Source organism: Prunus avium, chromosome 1, assembly GCF_965620075.1.
Source record: "Prunus avium chromosome 1, drPruAviu1.hap1.1, whole genome shotgun sequence".
Classification (NCBI taxonomy): Eukaryota; Viridiplantae; Streptophyta; class Magnoliopsida; order Rosales; family Rosaceae; genus Prunus; species Prunus avium.
The window spans coordinates 61745887-61758181 of NC_142284.1; the positions used below are offsets into that span (position 1 = coordinate 61745887).

A 12295-nucleotide genomic window follows, 5' to 3' on the forward strand; every position below is an offset into this window, starting at 1 on the left:
CCAAAAATTTGGGTAAAGAACAGATATAATACAAAAACTTATTGCTAAAAACATGCACTACTGCTGTAAAAATGTCTGCAAATTAAATATGCGGCTCAAAGCTGCGTAATATTTCATTTCCTCTACAAGAACACAATATGGAAATCACAAAATGATCACATGGAAAGAGAAAACATGAAATTAGCGTGTGCTGGTAACTCATCCATAACATAAAAGATTTGCCTGGAATACTGTAATATCAAATTTCTTCTGAAAGTAAAAAGGCTCATTATGGAAAGCATAAAATGATCAAAAGAAAACGAACAACTTTAAACGTTAAAAGTGATCCTACTATCTAGGTCAAGATAACTAGGAATAACAGTCTTCAAAATCTCCGATCAATAGTTTTCCAATTAAGAAAGACGTCCTGGACTGGCAAATTGTACTACTCGTCATTTTCAAATAACCTCCACACTGAACCGTTAAATAGTAAACCATCTTGAACACAGGTGCATAAAACAGTATAATTTCATGCCTGCTTTTCATAACAATGACGTCTTATTAAGACATTAAAAATTAGTAAAACTTTACTCAAATGAAGAACAAATTGGCTTGGATGTGATAGCTTAGCCTCAATAAACTCAATTGTACTTTCGTCAATAGGTCTTGCAGGTGTCCCCAACAAAATGTGCAACAGAATGGTTCCCACACCAGAAGCATCATCTACCAAATACATGAACACTATCCTTGATTTACTCTCAAAATAATTGAAGTTTCTTCCTTTTTTTCTACACCCACGCACGCTTACACAACATGTGTTGGGAAATATCACACTACATAAGGCAGAATGATAGAACAATATTTGTATCAAGCACAAGTTTATGTCATCTTATTCATGCCAGCCAATGAAAAGCAGATGGCGTCAATGACTAATACGACTTAAAGTTATCTCAAAATTATATCAAGATTCAAACAACTTGTCAGGACTATGATGTTAGTCGAACATGTGAATTCAAAATTCAAGGTCAGCATTCATACAAAATAATATTCTTTCCTTAGCTCACATATCACATGAAATCATATTAAAAAAACAAAACAGAAAAGCAAGAAGAAAAAAAATTACATTTGATGATTGATAAGATTACAAATGTCACAATTGACAGAAATTATCTAACCTCAACCCCGGACACAAAACTGCAATCCTGATTATGGGAGTGAGTTTTTCAAATACAAAAGCCATTCAAGCCTGCAAAACAAAGATACCCCAAACTTAAAAACCAGGATATGGAGACAATACGAGACATTGATACCAACTTTCCAAACTTAAAAACCAGGATACAGTAAGAAAGGGATGCACCAAGAAAGATATAAATACTTGCACACATTCTGGTACACAATAAGAATAGTCGCATCAAACAAGCATGCCCTCACACTTTAGTCCTCAAAAGAAAAAAGAAAAAAAAAGGGAAAGAAGTAAACATAATAGCATTCAAGTTATGCCAACATGTGTGCACAAGTATTCAACAAGTTTAATTGAACTTGTGATTAAAAAATTTATTTTAAGAGTTTGTATATGATTCCGCATAACACCCAGGGGTATCCAGAATATACCAAATCATCAATATTCAGTACACAAATATGGTAAATAAGTGATGCAAACAGAAAAGAGGTACAGGCCCCTCACAACAACCAAAGAACTGATGATACTCAAAACATCATAGGTCCCCAGATTCTAAAGGGAAATCAAAGGAAAGCCTGTAGGATAGTTTGGAAACTGATAAGATCTCAAACTGTAGGATAGTTTGAAAAACTGATAAGATCTTAAAGCCTGTTAGAGAAAAAGAAAAAAAATTACTCATGCAATGTTTGCATTGTTGATGCCAATTACCATAAAGTGATGTCCCTAAACCAATTTTGAAAAGAAAGAAATAACACTTTGCACATTGAAAAGCTGAAAACAAAAAGATAGGAGGCACACCATGACTTTAATTAACTCCAAGTTTTTCAATCCCGAAGACCAAGTTCAAGCTCAAGTTCATCATCCTCTTCAAACAACTTCAAAAGACGGGCATACTGTTCTTCTCGTTTCTTCTTTTGCCATAGCTTGAAAAGGAAAAAGGAGAACAATGCAACTACTACAAGTCCGAGGAATATGATGGCCAACGTAGATCCAGTGTGACTGGAAGTAGAATGCGTCTCAGCTTTTTTATCATTTTTGGAACTCGATGAATCATCAGAAATTCCTGAAATAAAAGTCCCCAGAGATAAAAGATCTCGTCTTGTTTACATGAGAAACAATTAATCATATAATATCATCAAAAAAGGCATCATATATCATTCCTTGATAATATCGCCTAGTCTACGGTAAGTTCGGTTTTTAAGACTTGAAGTAATAGCACATCAATTTGATCGTATAATGCTTACAGGATGCTTCAACGCCAAGAATCTTAAAACATAATTAATTTGCAGACACCAAAGCAAGCACTTAAACGTTTGGATGTTGCAACATATTTAGTTTATTTTTTCATTTTCCAAAGTTTTTAAGCCACTACACTCAACCATAGATTTCTATTACGATTGCAAATACTACAATTCCAAAATCCAGCTATAGTACTTGGATTCCACAAAACCAGATAATCCACATACACATAACACTTTAAATAATGACTATGTTGGGTTTGCATCAGGTGGGTTTTTATTTAATAATAACAAACAAGACAAAGAACAAAAACAAATTTGGAACTTTCATTCTAGTTTTATCAGAAACCAAACATTTGAAATAAGTGATCTGAAACGGACCCCTAAAGCAACTTCAAAGAGAATTTCAATAGAATTATAAAAAAACTAACAGAACAATTAAATAAAGACAAATAATTACGCTTGCTATATAGAATACATATATAAATTAAAGCATGATACAGAAAAATTAAAGCGCAAAAAAATGGAATGGAATGGAATGTAAAGTTCAACAATTTTAAAATTGAAGCGAGATTTCAGAAGCCCAACCTGGGATGAATTGTAGAGAAATTGAAGCCAATAATACAAACAAACTCAACGATCTGCAGCCACAAATTTCACTCATCTCTCCAGAAGTCTCTGTGAAACTTTCCCTCTCTCTCTCTCTCTCTCTCTCTCTCTCTCTCTCTTTCTCTGTGTCAAGGTTTTCTCTTTGGAGAGATCGCTCTCCCTTCACGCTACCACGCTTTGCGTGTTTTTTTCTCTTTTGTTCTTTTCTTCCTTTTTGAAATCTTTTCATTTTCAAAACACGAATAATAACGAAAGCCTTTTTCTAGTATTGTCCACATGTTCTCCATATTTCTAATTCCACCCTCGTTTAAAGGTCTTCAAGCGACGAAACCACCCATTTTTTTAATTTTTAATTTTTTAAATTAAATAAAAAAGTTTACTTGCGCAGTATCTCGCTTTGATGGAATTTTTAAAAAATAGAATTTGACGTAGTATTGCTTTTTTTTAAACTCCTAGCTACAGTCCAAGTGTGATCTGCGCAATTTTTTCATATCACTCTTGCTATATAGGTATGGAAAAAATGTTAGCACTAGAGTTAGAAATTCTCGCGTAATTGTGATTCTTTATAAGATTTTAATTATAATTTTCTCATATCATAGAGTCATAGGAATGTACTTCTTGATTTGGTTGAAAGCTTCTTGATGGCAACATTCCCCGAAAATTCAATATCCTAGGGCAGTTGTGGGAAAATGCTATTCTCAAGAAAGGAAATCCAAATCCAAGTCCCATGCCCAGCCACTCATCTCCACTTTATTACACACGAACATTGTATTTTGCAAAAATAGTCCATAGTCCATTTCTCATACACATTCACAAAGACACGGGTAAAATACACGTTTTCGTAAGATCTTGGTTTACCATATCCAAAAAGGAACTACTTGATAATACTGTTCTCAGCTGCTAGTTGTTCACAGTAACATTGACAAGAAAATAAGCATACATCTGATGAGAAGATTGTATCATATAGCATTTTAAATGTCTAAACCATTCTCCAAAATCAAACTGCAAAAACATGGATTATAAATTATACTCGTCACTCAAAGACACAAAAGGCTTAACTTTGTCCAAAATAGACCACTGAATCGAACCCTAACAAAAAAAGATGGACAGACCAAAAACACACCCTTGCAGTAAGGGATTAGATATTTCACTTAAAGCACTTGGCATCCAACAGAGCCTCGCCCTCAAAAGGCTCCTGGTCTTCAATCATCTGGTTGACACGCTCCTTCTGGTTTTCATCTGAAAGGTCAACCTTTGTCCAATTGTAGAGCTCCATGTCATAGCACTCCTCCATCACAAATGGAGGAATTTCTTGCCCACGGAAGAGCCACAATCCCTTCACCTTAAATGGTGGCTCTGAGCCTATCACTAGCATCTTCCCAAAAGCATACTTGCGGGCCAGATCCATGCGCTGAAGAAATCCACCGACCTTGTTCAGTGTCACAAATGATACAGTATTTTCATCATTGTACTTGTACTCACAGAACCAAAGAGAATATCCCTCAGGATCGTACATGTCCCAGAATCCTGCAAAAAGCAAGGAAACAAGGATATAAATATCTATTCTAGGTTAACAAACCCAACTGATGTTTTGGACTTCCTACATTCCAAAGAGGAGCCAACGTCAAGCAAACCAAATTATTTCAATGTTTCTAAATTTTGAGAACATAATCCGAATAGAGTACTCCTAAAGTAATATATGTGACAGAAATGGTCCCATGACAATATCAGTTGGAGCAGCCGAGCCTGGCTTGTGTGGATCAACTAACACCACCGAATGTTTAAGTGTGATGACAATAACCAAGCATTGAGATAATTACCTTTAATAGCAACCTCACGGAAGTTGGTCTTTGTGTTAGAGTAAAGTCTCTTCCAGTCATCCAATACCATATTACTTGGGGGCAGCAGATCAAGAGGATTCTTGGGTTTTGGCTTTGGTGCCTCTTCCACTTCCTCAGCAGCTTCTGCTTTAGGTTTTGCTGGCTCCTTTTTGGCTTCTTTCTTGGGCTCCTCCTTGGCCTTGGATTTAGTTTCTTTGGGCTGGGAAGGCTTCTTTGCAGATGGAACAGGTGGAACAGATTCAGTCTGCTTGACATCACCCAATACCTTTTTGAATTTTGGTTGATTGACCAGTGTCCAGAAGTATCTCTCAACATGGGGGAATTCCGAAGTGAAGCTCTTTGTCATGAGCTTGGTGAACCCAAAAAACAAATTGCATGTGACAATAATGTCAGCAAGAGTTACAAAATGCCCAACTAGGTAGGTGTTCGAAGCAAGATGGGTGTTCAAGGCACCTAGCGCTCTCTTTAAAGCAGAAATCGCAGCTTCCTCAGCCTAAATAGAAAACATAAAAATTAAATGCCAAACAGACTCCATCATAATTCACACAAAAGCAAAGTAGACAGACTCCAATGAACCATCAAGGCAGCAGGAATGAATGGGGGATCATAAAAAACTAGATTATCTAGACTGTAAATCAGGTCATTATATCAGAGAAAAAGAATTCACACAACAATTTAGTCATACGTGTGCCTTTAGATTTTAATGGTCCATTTAAACCAAGGGAGAGAACATGATTGCATTTGTGACTTTCACACCAAACTGCATCCCTTGCTACAGGCCTTACGAAGCCCAACTAGCATAGTGGAAAAATAATTAACATAATCCATTTTTCTCTACTCTGTTGCCCTACTACTAAAGACAAATATAGGTCTATTCTTGTCTCTATTTTAAATGATCAAATGTCTTAAAAGAATAAACAAAATAGGCGCATGATCCAACATCAAAAAAACAAGTTCAAGAATATGTAACTTACCGGAGGAAGGTACACAGCATATCCGAATCTTGGTCTAAACCAGCTAATTATGTTAGCATCAATCTCCAATGATCCAAAATCAATCCATTGCTCGATATGGGCCTAATAAATAACATATAATAGTAAGCATAACAAAGGGCAGAACATCACAAGCAGGTTCACTCATACGGATTGAGACAAATTAAAACGCATAAAATAAAATTGCACTCGAGCCTCGAGGTTTACACACAAAAAAACAACAGACAGAAATAGAGTTGCTTACATAATCAATCAGAGAAGAACCAATAAGAGGATTGTCAGCCTTCAAGCGAGCAACTGAAGCCAGACATAAACAAAGTTAATTTACAGTACACTAATAAGATTTTATAAACGTAATTAGATAAACAGTATAGCCTTACCATAACGTGCAATGGCATTACTCTCAAAGATGGGACCATCAAGTGTTTCCAGCAGGGGAACCTAGAATTATATCATAGAACCATTAAAACATAAACCCAAACCAGCATTTAATTTAATAAATAGAAATCACACAACAGTCTACCTTCCCAATAGGGTTTAACTTCAAATATTCAGGAGTCTTGTTGGTGACACCCATCTCAAAATCAGGTGCAAGTTCAACTTTTACACCAGTGTACTCCGCAACTATGAGCGTCTTGAAAGCATTTTTGTTTGTCTTCCCTGCATGCAAGACCTGCAAAGTAGATCATACAGATCTATTAGTAAAGGAAGACCAGAAAATTGTTACTGATGACAAATAGCTGAAATCAAAAGCATATCAAGCTATTTCCACAGAGGATAAAATAAACTGTAACAGACTCAAATTCAGTGACAGAAAAAAAAAAAAACCCCCAAAATTGCATGCGTTCAGATGGGTTTATAATATTATTTTTAATATTCTATCAATACTATCAGATCAAAAAACATTTAGTGCAAATAAAGTTTGATTCTGAAAACAAATCCGACTAAGAAGATTTAAAATTGACTTGTATCCAACATCAAGGGGAAAAACAAATCACACATGATCTTAGAATTAAGAACTTTTAAGATGAAACCAAACATAAATCGACCACTATGAACGATAAGACATGAACTGCAGTAAAAGCAGAGACAATTCACATTAAAACGCCCAAAGAGACAAACTCACCAGAGCCATGGCTTTTGCGGAAAAACGTTTCGCTCTGACTTGAGATCTGAAACATGCAAAGCCAAAATTGAAGTCTTCTGTTCAGTAATTGATAACAATAAAAAAGATAGAGAAGAGAAGTTTTTCTCTAGAAATTCAACTCGCAGAGAAAGAAAGAGAACGAGGGAGAGACCTGTGAGGCGGAGCGTTCTTCCGTGAGAGCACAAGTGATGCAAATGAGTGAGAGAGCAAGAGACAATATACTGCTAGGGTTTTTGTTGCGACTGAAAATGACTATAGGCGTTTATGGGTCGGGGCATATTTCAATCCAGCCAACCATCCGACCCAAATTAAGCCCACCGCGCCACGAAGATAATATCTTGGATATTCAATTTCCTCTTGACACATCCAATAACTTTTCTATTTTCTTCTAAATATAATAACGTACCATTTAAAATATTAAAATATAGTGTTGTTGTATTTGAACTAATTTACATTTCGGAGTTAGTTGTATTCAATTTCCGCTCGGCTATACTATTTCTTAAAAAATAAAAAATAAAAAAATAAAAACTCGAGTAAAGCCGTACGGTTATAAGATTTTGATAAAAAATAAAAAAAGTCCCGGCTTGCGCCCGGGCACCCACGTGTAAAAAGAGTTTTAAAAAAATACCCGGGTATAGCCGAGCGGCTATACTATTTTTGAAAATACATGAGAGTATAGCCGGACGGCCATGCTATTTATAGGGAAAAAAGGACCCTCCTAGGTGCCCACGTGTCAACACAGGTATAGCCGCGCGGCTATACGATTCATGGGAATAAAAGGACCACCTAGCGCGGCTAGAATATTTGTTTTTTAAAATTACCGTGGTAAAGCCGCGCGGCTGTTATTTTTCATCACCTTCTTATATAGCCCATGAAATTTTGCCAACTATATTTTCCATGTTTTGGTATGAACTATATTTTCCATTGTTCTTGCAACTTTGGACCAATTGCTCACTCTCATAATGGTTTTGGACAAGTGAAGAGTGGATATGTATTTACTCATGGAGAAGATAACACTTCAAATGGGGTCTCAAAATTTGAACCAAAGTTGACAATAATCATTGGTCAAAACCAAATTTACCATCAACAAATCGAATATGTGCATTGTAAAAAAACAAAAAAAACACCCACAAACACATATTCGAGAAAGAAAAAAAAATTCTTGCACATTGGTATATAGGGTTCTGATGATTCAAATGATAACAAAAAAATTGTTGCTGCAACTGCAAATACAAGATATTAATCTACTCTTACTTGTGTTGTCTAAAGCTCCTCAATTTTCTCTCTCCCAGGACCAGGCATATCAAATTTTGTAGTATTTAGTTCTGGAAAAGCAATACCAGGATCCTTACCCTCTTTCATGTCCCGCCTAATTCTCTCTACTCTGTCAAGCACTCCCTTAACTGCTATGTCAAATGCATCTTCAACTGTCTCCAATCTTGGTGCTCTTGGATCGGCATATATTACCCTTGGGATCAACCTTATAAGTTATAACCTCCTCTCTCATTGCTGATACTTGACGCTTGGAAATTCTATGCAATGTCTCATTGATCATCACCTTTTGGTCCCTGATATCTTTTTCTGATATGAACACAGAGTATTTGGATGGGGTGTTGGGGAAATGCCACAAGTACTGCACATAAGCCGAACCGGGATGGAAGAAAACTGGAATGCAGCCTGCCAAGATGGAATCAAACGTTGATCGCCGCGTGTATGAGTCCCCCGAAGGCTGCAAGCAAAAAACTGATGCTTCAAATACCTTCATCACATTTAGGGGGTCATCACACTTGTTTGCACCACCGTGGCAGCCTACAAGTTTGCACAAGGATGAAGATTGGCATTTTAAATGTCTAAACCACTCTCCAAAATCAAACTGCAAAAACATGGATTATAAATTATACTTGTCACTCAAAGACACCAAAGACTTAACTTTGTCTAAAATAGACCACGGAATTGAACCCTAACAAAAAAAGATGGACAGACCAAAAACACACCCTTGCTAGTGATTAGATATTTCACTTAAAGCACTTGGCATCCAACAGAGCCTCGCCCTCAAAAGGCTCCTGGTCTTCAATCATCTTGTTGACACGCTCCTTCTGGTTTTCATCTGAAAGGTCAACCTTCGTCCAATTGTAGAGCTCCATGTCATAGCACTCCTCCATCACAAATGGAGGAATTTCTTGCCCACGGAAGAGCCACAACCCCTTCACCTTAAATGGTGGCTCTGTGCCTATCACTAGCATCTTCCCAAAAGCATACTTGCGGGCCAGATCCATGCGCTGAAGAAATCCACCGACCTTGTTCAGTGTCACAAAGGATACAGTATTTTCATCATTGTACTTGTACTCACAGAACCAAAGAGAATATCCCTCAGGATCGTACATGTCCCAGAATCCTGCAAAAAGCAAGGAAGCAAGGATATAAATATCTATTCTAGGTTAACAAACCCAACTGATGTTTAGGACTTTCTACATTCCAAAGAGGAGCCAACGGCAAACAAACCAAATTATTTCAATGTTTCTAAATTTTGAGAACATAATCCGAACAGAGTACTCCTAAAGTAATATACGTGACAGAAATGGTCCCATGACAATATCAGTTGGGGAAGCCGAGCCTGGCTTGTGTGGTCACCTAACACCACTGAAAGTTTAAGTGTGATGACAATAACCAAGCATTGAGATAATTACCTTTAATAGCAACCTCACGGAAGTTGGTCTTTGTGTTAGAGTAAAGTCTCTTCCAGTCATCCAATACCATACTACTTGGGGGCAGCAGATCAAGAGGATTCTTGGGTTTTGGCTTTGGTGCCTCTTCCACTTCCTCAGCAGCTTCTGCTTTGGGTTTTGCTGGCTCCTTTCTGGCTTCTTTCTTGGGCTCCTCCTTGGCCTTGGATTTAGTTTCTTTGGGTTGGGAAGGCTTCTTTGCGGATGGAACAGGTGGAACAGATTCAGTCTGCTTGACATCACCCATTACCTTTTTGAAGTTTGGTTGATTGACCAGGGTCCAGAAGTATCTCTCAACATGGGGGAATTCCGAAGTGAAGCTCTTTGTCATGAGCTTGGTGAACCCCCAAAACAAATTGCATGTGACAATAATGTCAGCAAGGGTTACAAAATGCCCAACTAGGTATGTGTTCGAAGCAAGATGGGTGTTCAAGGCACCTAGTGCTCTCTTTAAAGCAGAAATCGCAGCTTCCTCAGCCTAAATAGAAAACATAAAAATTAAACGCCAAACAGACTTCATCATAATTCACACAAAAGCAAAGCAGACAGACTCCAATGAACCATCAAGGCAGCAGGAATGAATGGGGGATCATAAAAAACTAGATTATCTAGACTGTAAATCAGGTCATTATATCAGAGAAAAAGAATTCACACACCAATTTAGTCATATGTGTGCCTCTAGATTTTAATGGTCCATTTAGACCAAGGGAGATAACAAGATTGCATTTTCTGACTTTCACACCTAACTGGATCCCTTGCTACAGGCCTTACAAAGCCCAACTAGCATAGTGAAAAAATAATTAACATAATCCATTAATCTCTACTCTGTTGCCCTACTACTAAAGACAAAGATAGGTCTATTCTTGTCTCTATTTTAAATGATCAACTTGAATTAAGTCTTAAAAGAATAAACAAAATAGGCGCATGATCCAAAGTCAGAAAACAAGTTCAAGAATATGTAACTTACTGGAGGAAGGTACACAGCAGATCCGAATCTTGGTTTAAACCAGCTCATTATGTTAGCATCAATCTCCAATGATCCAAAATCAATCCATTGCTCGATATGGGCCTAATAAATAACATATAATAGTAAGCATAAAAAAGGGCAGAAGCATCAGAAGCAGGTTCATTCATCAGGATTGAGACAAATTAAAACACATAAAATAAAACTGCACTCGAGCCTCGAGGTTTACACACAAAAAAACAACAGACAGAAATAGAGTTGCTTACAGAATCAATCAGAGAAGAACCAATAAGAGGATTGTCAGCCTTCAAGCGAGCAACTGAAGCCAGACATAAACAAAGTTAATTTACAGTACACCAATAAGATTTTATAAACGTAATTAGATAAACATTATAGCCTTACCATAACGTGCAATGGCATTACTCTCAAAGATGGGACCATCAGGTGTTACCAGCAGGGGAACCTAGAATTATATCATAGAACCATTAAAACATAAACCCAAACCAGCATTTAATTTAGTAAATAGAAATCACACAACAGTCTACCTTCCCAATAGGGTTTAACTTCAAATATTCAGGAGTCTTGTTGGTGACACCCAGCTCAAAGTCAGGTGCAAGTTCAACTTTTACACCAGTGTACTCCGCAACTATGCGGGTCTTGAAGCCATATTCGTGTCCCTTCACTGCATACAAGACCTGCAAAGTAGATCATACATATCTATTAGTAAAGGAGGACCAGAAAATTGTTACTGATGACAAATAGCTGAAATCAATAGCATATCAAGCTATTTCTACAGAGGATAATATAAACTGTAACAGACTCAAATTCAGCGACAAAAAGAAAAACAAACCCCCAAAATTGCATGTGTTCAGATGGGTTTATAATATTATTTTTAATATTCCACCAATACTATCAGATCAAAAAACATTTAGTGCAAATAAAGTTTGATTCTGAAAACAAATCCGACTAAGAAGATTCAAAATTGACTTGTATCCAACATCAAGGGGAAAAACAAATCACACATGATCTTAGAATTAAGAACTTTTAAGATGAAACCAAACACAAATCGACCACTATGAACGATAAGACATGAACTGCAGTAAAAGCAGAGACAATTCACAATAAAACGCCCAAAGAAACAAACTCACCAGAGCCATGGCTTTTGCGGAAAAACGTTTCGCTCTGACTAGAGATCTGAAACATGCAAAGCCAAAATTGAAGTCTTCTGTTCAGTAATTGATAACAATAAAAAAAGATAGAGAAGAGAAGTTTTTTCTCTAGAAATTCAGTGAGAGAGCAAGAGACAATATAGAAGAGGGTTTTTGTTGCGACTGAAAATGACTATAGGCGTGTATGGGTCGGGTCATATTTCAATCCACCCTACCATCCGACCCAATTTAACCCCACCGCGCCACCAAGATAATATCTTGGATATTCAACTTCCTCTTGACACATCCAATAACTTTTCTATTTTCTTCTAAATATAATAAAGTACCATTTAAAATATTAAAATATAGAGTAGTTGTATTTGAACTAATTTACACTTCGGAGTTGTTGTATTCAATTTCCGCTCCGCTATACTATTTCGTAAAAAATAAAATAAAATAAAATAACTCGAGTCC

The 12295-nt window shown here is 36.8% G+C and overlaps 3 protein-coding genes across 5 annotated transcripts; all 3 read right to left on the reverse strand.

The window, feature by feature from the left end:
* Window positions 1-973: 973 nt before the first annotated feature.
* Window positions 974-3226, reverse strand: LOC110765603 (uncharacterized). The gene is made up of 3 exons (XM_021968750.2): window positions 2986-3226; window positions 1958-2222; window positions 974-1225 (listed from the first exon to the last, which is right to left on the reverse strand). Exons 1-2 carry the CDS (start codon window positions 3059-3061, stop codon window positions 1984-1986), a joined length of 315 nt encoding a protein of 104 aa, XP_021824442.2. The 5' UTR covers window positions 3062-3226; the 3' UTR covers window positions 974-1225; window positions 1958-1983.
* Window positions 3227-3949: 723 nt separating this feature from the next.
* Window positions 3950-7248, reverse strand: LOC110765648 (elongation factor 1-gamma). The gene is made up of 8 exons (XM_021968814.2): window positions 7138-7248; window positions 6966-7011; window positions 6363-6512; window positions 6220-6280; window positions 6084-6136; window positions 5822-5923; window positions 4827-5340; window positions 3950-4533 (listed from the first exon to the last, which is right to left on the reverse strand). The coding sequence occupies exons 2-8, from the start codon at window positions 6972-6974 to the stop codon at window positions 4154-4156; spliced, it is 1269 nt and encodes a 422-aa protein (XP_021824506.2). The 5' UTR covers window positions 6975-7011; window positions 7138-7248; the 3' UTR covers window positions 3950-4153.
* An 878-nt stretch (window positions 7249-8126) lies between these two features.
* LOC110765654 (elongation factor 1-gamma-like) lies at window positions 8127-12010 on the reverse strand. Of its 3 annotated transcripts, none has more exons than XM_088246898.1 (8): window positions 11822-12010; window positions 11219-11368; window positions 11076-11136; window positions 10940-10992; window positions 10677-10778; window positions 9674-10187; window positions 8981-9381; window positions 8127-8795 (listed from the first exon to the last, which is right to left on the reverse strand). In XM_088246898.1, exons 1-7 carry the CDS (start codon window positions 11828-11830, stop codon window positions 9002-9004), a joined length of 1269 nt encoding a protein of 422 aa, XP_088103024.1. In that variant the 5' UTR covers window positions 11831-12010; the 3' UTR covers window positions 8127-8795; window positions 8981-9001. The 3 variants fall into 3 exon arrangements, with proteins under 3 accessions (XP_088103024.1, XP_088103023.1, XP_021824524.1); XM_088246897.1 differs by having other exon boundaries at window positions 8127-8859; XM_021968832.2 differs by having other exon boundaries at window positions 8127-9381.
* Window positions 12011-12295: the final 285 nt, after the last annotated feature.

What these genes read in the sequence shown, in the direction of transcription:
- LOC110765603 (XM_021968750.2), bottom strand. Translation starts at nt 3,061, where the DNA reads ATGAGTGAAATTTGTGGCTGCAGATCGTTGAGTTTGTTTGTATTATTG. An exon ending in TTCTCTACAATTCATCCCAG is followed by an intron (nt 2,223 to 2,985) that starts GTTGGGCTTCTG and finishes CTTTTATTTCAG; the next exon opens with GAATTTCTGATGATTCATCG.
- LOC110765648 (XM_021968814.2), bottom strand. An exon ending in AGTTAAACCCTATTGGGAAG is followed by an intron (nt 6,281 to 6,362) that starts GTAGACTGTTGT and finishes ATATAATTCTAG; the next exon opens with GTTCCCCTGCTGGAAACACT. An exon ending in ATGCTGTGTACCTTCCTCCG is followed by an intron (nt 5,341 to 5,821) that starts GTAAGTTACATA and finishes TTTTCTATTTAG; the next exon opens with GCTGAGGAAGCTGCGATTTC.
- LOC110765654 (XM_088246898.1), bottom strand. An exon ending in TAATGCCATTGCACGTTATG is followed by an intron (nt 10,993 to 11,075) that starts GTAAGGCTATAA and finishes GTCTGGCTTCAG; the next exon opens with TTGCTCGCTTGAAGGCTGAC. An exon ending in CTGCTGTGTACCTTCCTCCA is followed by an intron (nt 10,188 to 10,676) that starts GTAAGTTACATA and finishes TTTTCTATTTAG; the next exon opens with GCTGAGGAAGCTGCGATTTC.